This window comes from Ischnura elegans, chromosome X (genome assembly GCF_921293095.1).
Source record: "Ischnura elegans chromosome X, ioIscEleg1.1, whole genome shotgun sequence".
Classification (NCBI taxonomy): domain Eukaryota; kingdom Metazoa; phylum Arthropoda; class Insecta; order Odonata; family Coenagrionidae; genus Ischnura; species Ischnura elegans.
Window position 1 is genome coordinate 82,470,973 of NC_060259.1, and position 3,853 is coordinate 82,474,825.

The 3,853-nt window shown below is 41.0% G+C and overlaps 1 protein-coding gene across 1 annotated transcript; it reads right to left on the bottom strand.

The window, feature by feature from the left end:
• Positions 1–2,730: 2,730 nt before the first annotated feature.
• LOC124171338 lies at positions 2,731–3,616 on the bottom strand. Its single transcript, XM_046550492.1, has 2 exons — positions 3,108–3,616; positions 2,731–3,022 (listed from the first exon to the last, which is right to left on the bottom strand). The coding sequence occupies exons 1-2, from the start codon at positions 3,283–3,285 to the stop codon at positions 2,808–2,810; spliced, it is 393 nt and encodes a 130-aa protein (XP_046406448.1). The 5' UTR covers positions 3,286–3,616; the 3' UTR covers positions 2,731–2,807.
• Positions 3,617–3,853: the final 237 nt, after the last annotated feature.

Genomic DNA, 3,853 nt, shown 5'->3' on the forward strand with positions numbered 1-3,853 from the left:
TGCCCAGCCTATCAGTCATTAAGCGCTCTCTATTCTACCAACTTAGTTTTCTAATTAATCCTCTCGCGGCTGATATTTATCCATTTTCGCTATCAATTACTAACTTTAATCACTTGGCGTCATCTCATTTGTCCGATAATTGACTATGTAACGTGATTAGTACTGAGATATTGGCCACGGTAGTCGGTTTGTTGTTTTGGTTTTTATTTTATTTGAAATTTTAACTAGCTTAATTGTTCAATGATTATTTGTTACGAGTGCACATTAAATTAGCAGTCTTTCTGTATGTGTACTATTTTATTCTAATTCAAAATAAATCAGCCTTTGCACCCAAAGCGGCTACTGCACGGCAACAGAGGGCTGTCACATGAATGCCTCTGGTCCCTAATTCATGCTCTTGGAGACAAGCAGGGTTGCTGATGCGGCGAAGGCTTTCGATACTGTGCTCATGGTGGGAAGTAACGAGCGTGATAACTTTAGAGGCTTCATCTTCCAATCACCACAGTTAGATTTGAAGTATATACAGCACGATCGCCATTGGATGATAATGATGCATAGAGACTTACTCTGCTTCGATAGGGGATGGGTAGTAATTCCTAAATTCCCATTTATTTTTTATTTGAACTTTAGTTTGCACAAAAATATGTCACGATGTAATTTTTTAATGTGTAATGGAGTAAAAAAGTATCGGAACAAATTTGAGCTATGCAGTGGATTGAGAAACTTAAACATGACAAACCATCTGCATTTTTTCGTCAACCAAATACTTTTACTGTCAACATTTGCGTTTTTAAGTACTTTTTCTCTTGTCCCCTACTCTATCCATTTTATCCTCATCATTCTTCTGTAACACCACATTCCGAAGGCCTCTATCCTTGCTTTCTCTGCTGCTGTCATTTTCCATGCCTCACTTCCGCATTTCGGAGTATACTCCGAATGTAGGTTCTTATAAACTGTTCCTTTACATTCATATTTAAGTTTCCTGCTTTAAGCAGTGGACGCACCCGGTGGCTTTAAATTGGGCCGCGAGGCATTATGTCATGACTAAGGATGTACTGTACACATCCATAGTGTACCGCTTTCCGGATGGGGATAAAAAATTGATGCTTGGGGAAAATAATTTACGCACAAATATCAGTGTAATGATTGAAAAAATACATATTTACCACAAATGCATGCAATCAAATCAGTTAAGCGTCAATTAAAATTTACAATACTGGAAAATTAAAAGATTTGTCTAATTTTAACAAAAACGTTATTTTAAAATTATACGGTGCCTAATCATTCAGCTCCCATGAGGATGAGCTCAAGGTCGCAGCTGAAAACGTTGGCTAATATTATTAAATTAACACGGTGTGAATCCCGAGAATAGTTTACCTACCATATGAGTAACTGAAAATCTCTTATTCATGAGTTAATACCCGTTTTAATGACATCTGTTCACTTAGCTATCTTTATCTTATTATTGACTTAACTGTCTTTATTTTTATGTTGAAGTCTTATCATCTGACTGGGTTAGCTTTTACTAATTTCCGCAAGCCATTTATTCATACACCGTCTCACATTTGTTTTCAAACCAACTTTCTCTCGCTTCTTACGCATATTTCTTTATAAATTTTTCCTTTGCTGCATTTAATGCTTCCACAAAATAACTTCAGAGTGACCAGTTTTATGTGTGGTTTTAATAGAGTTCCATTTTTTCTTTGGTATTACTTGTCCCCTCCCATGAGAAGTTTATTTATCATTGGCATGGGATTGTTGAGAGAGTATGTACAAACTTTTAACATAAGTCATGGTTTCCTTAATTTCAACTAAATTACAACAATAATATTTGATCAGTCGTAACTTTGTGTTGTTCCTTTTCCATAAATTACGTTGATGCCTAAGTAAAAATAATGAAAGGGGTAAAAATTCACTTGATATTGGAGTAAATATAAGTATCACTATCATCGGGTGATGATATCGCAACTGCATTTTTGACACCTTTCTCGTGGTTTATTGGAGTTTTCTTAGTTGACTGGCATAAATGGTACATTCCGTGACGTGGCATGCATATTTTTATGGTGAATGAGGTTTATTTATTGACGAAACAGGCTTTGGATACACGGGGGTGATCCAAAAAGTAAGTTCTCCAGCTTTTTTCGAAATAAAAAAATCTATCTATTTTCTATGACATATACATCATTTAACACTAGAACCGCGGACTTTTTCGTATACCTAGAACCGCGGAGGGGGTCATTTTGACCCCTCGTCTTTTCTTGCCATATTTTTAGTATTTTGGGTTTCTTTTGGATACTGCACTATGTGAAATGAATTATCTGAGATTTACAATGAAATTTGAATGATATGTGGGCGGTATAAGCGCTAGATAGGCTATCCGCCTTGCACAAATAATGCGTTTTTCACATTTTTACTATATGTTCGGCTGAGGATGGGGGAAAAATGTAAATTTATTTAAGAAAAAAGAAACACTTTTATTGGTGCAGAGAAGCATACAGTAATGAAGAATGTCTAGTCAAGCTCCAAGTTCCTTGCTCCGTACGTGCATACAAAACTGCAATGAAAGCTTCCAGTTCATCCATAGATACCGACCAGTCCTTCTCCCCACTTTCTTCACGAGCCCGATTTTCCGTACACATCTTCATGTGCTTCAGCATAGTTGGAGTTATCACCAAATCCCATGCTGAGCGAACATCACCCTCAGTGAAGAAGAAGATTGAAGACTAGCACGCCCCCGGCGAGAACCACCTCGTCCTCGTACCTGGCCACGAGGAGCGGCAGCAGCAGACTCAAGCGGCTCGTCGTCTTCAGCAGGTGCGACTACAGCATCGCCACCCCCACGTCCTCGATGGCCCCGAGCACCACGTCAGAGGCCCTGGGCAGTTCCAGGGCGACCCCGTCCCTCGAGCAGGAACTGTGGACGCGACTTGGTCCACGGGAGGCTGTATTTGGGGACCACGTCCACGTCGTAGAGTGCGGGTGGTTGGCGGCTGATAGGGAACGTACTCCTCACCTTCATTACCTGTACCAAACAAAATAAATGCTTTATGAAATAGATTTGTAACAATTATCAAAGAATGCGAGTAAAATAAAAATAGGAAACTTACCAGTGTCTTCGCTTGAATCTTCAGTCAAGGACTCTTCACTGTCTTCTTCGGCGTCAACGCCGCCGTCATACACTACAACAGGATCATCCTCCGCCTCAGAGCAATCCTCAGGCACATCCTGAAGTTGCTCGAGAATACGAACGACCTGGTCTGCGGTGTATCCCTTTGACCGACGCATCGCTGGGCGTTGAATGGAGTATCACCCTTGAAACGGTATTGCCCTTCGTTCAGCGCTGAGCGATGCAGCGCAACAATCGAACGGGCGAGACGAACTACCGCGCAAACTGATGAATTCGGGTGAATTGCGAAGTATTACATTGTAATTCATGTAATTGAGCTGGCGACTACAATGACGCCACACTGGTAGGGGAGGCACGGTAGGAGAAGGAAGGAGCCTTGAGTGGGGGTAGCCGAGGAAACGGGGGTGCCCGGAAATTTTCGCGTAGATCAATTTCTACGCGGCTCGACTCTCACATTCTTTCAGGCGTCCGCTGGGCAGGTTGCCTTTATCTGCGGCCTAATAAGAAACGACAGAGGTAATCCATGCCATTACCATACATTCGACCTTCGAAAATAACGCTTGCGGTGAATTTCTGCTGCGAAAATATAAAGTTCGGGAACGACAACAGAGCAGGGGTCAAAATGACCCCTACCGCGGTTCTAGGTATATTGTTGTCTAGTGTTCACAAAAATAGTCCTAGAGCGTCGGAATTTTGCACGAATACGCCTTTCTAAAATTCATTAAA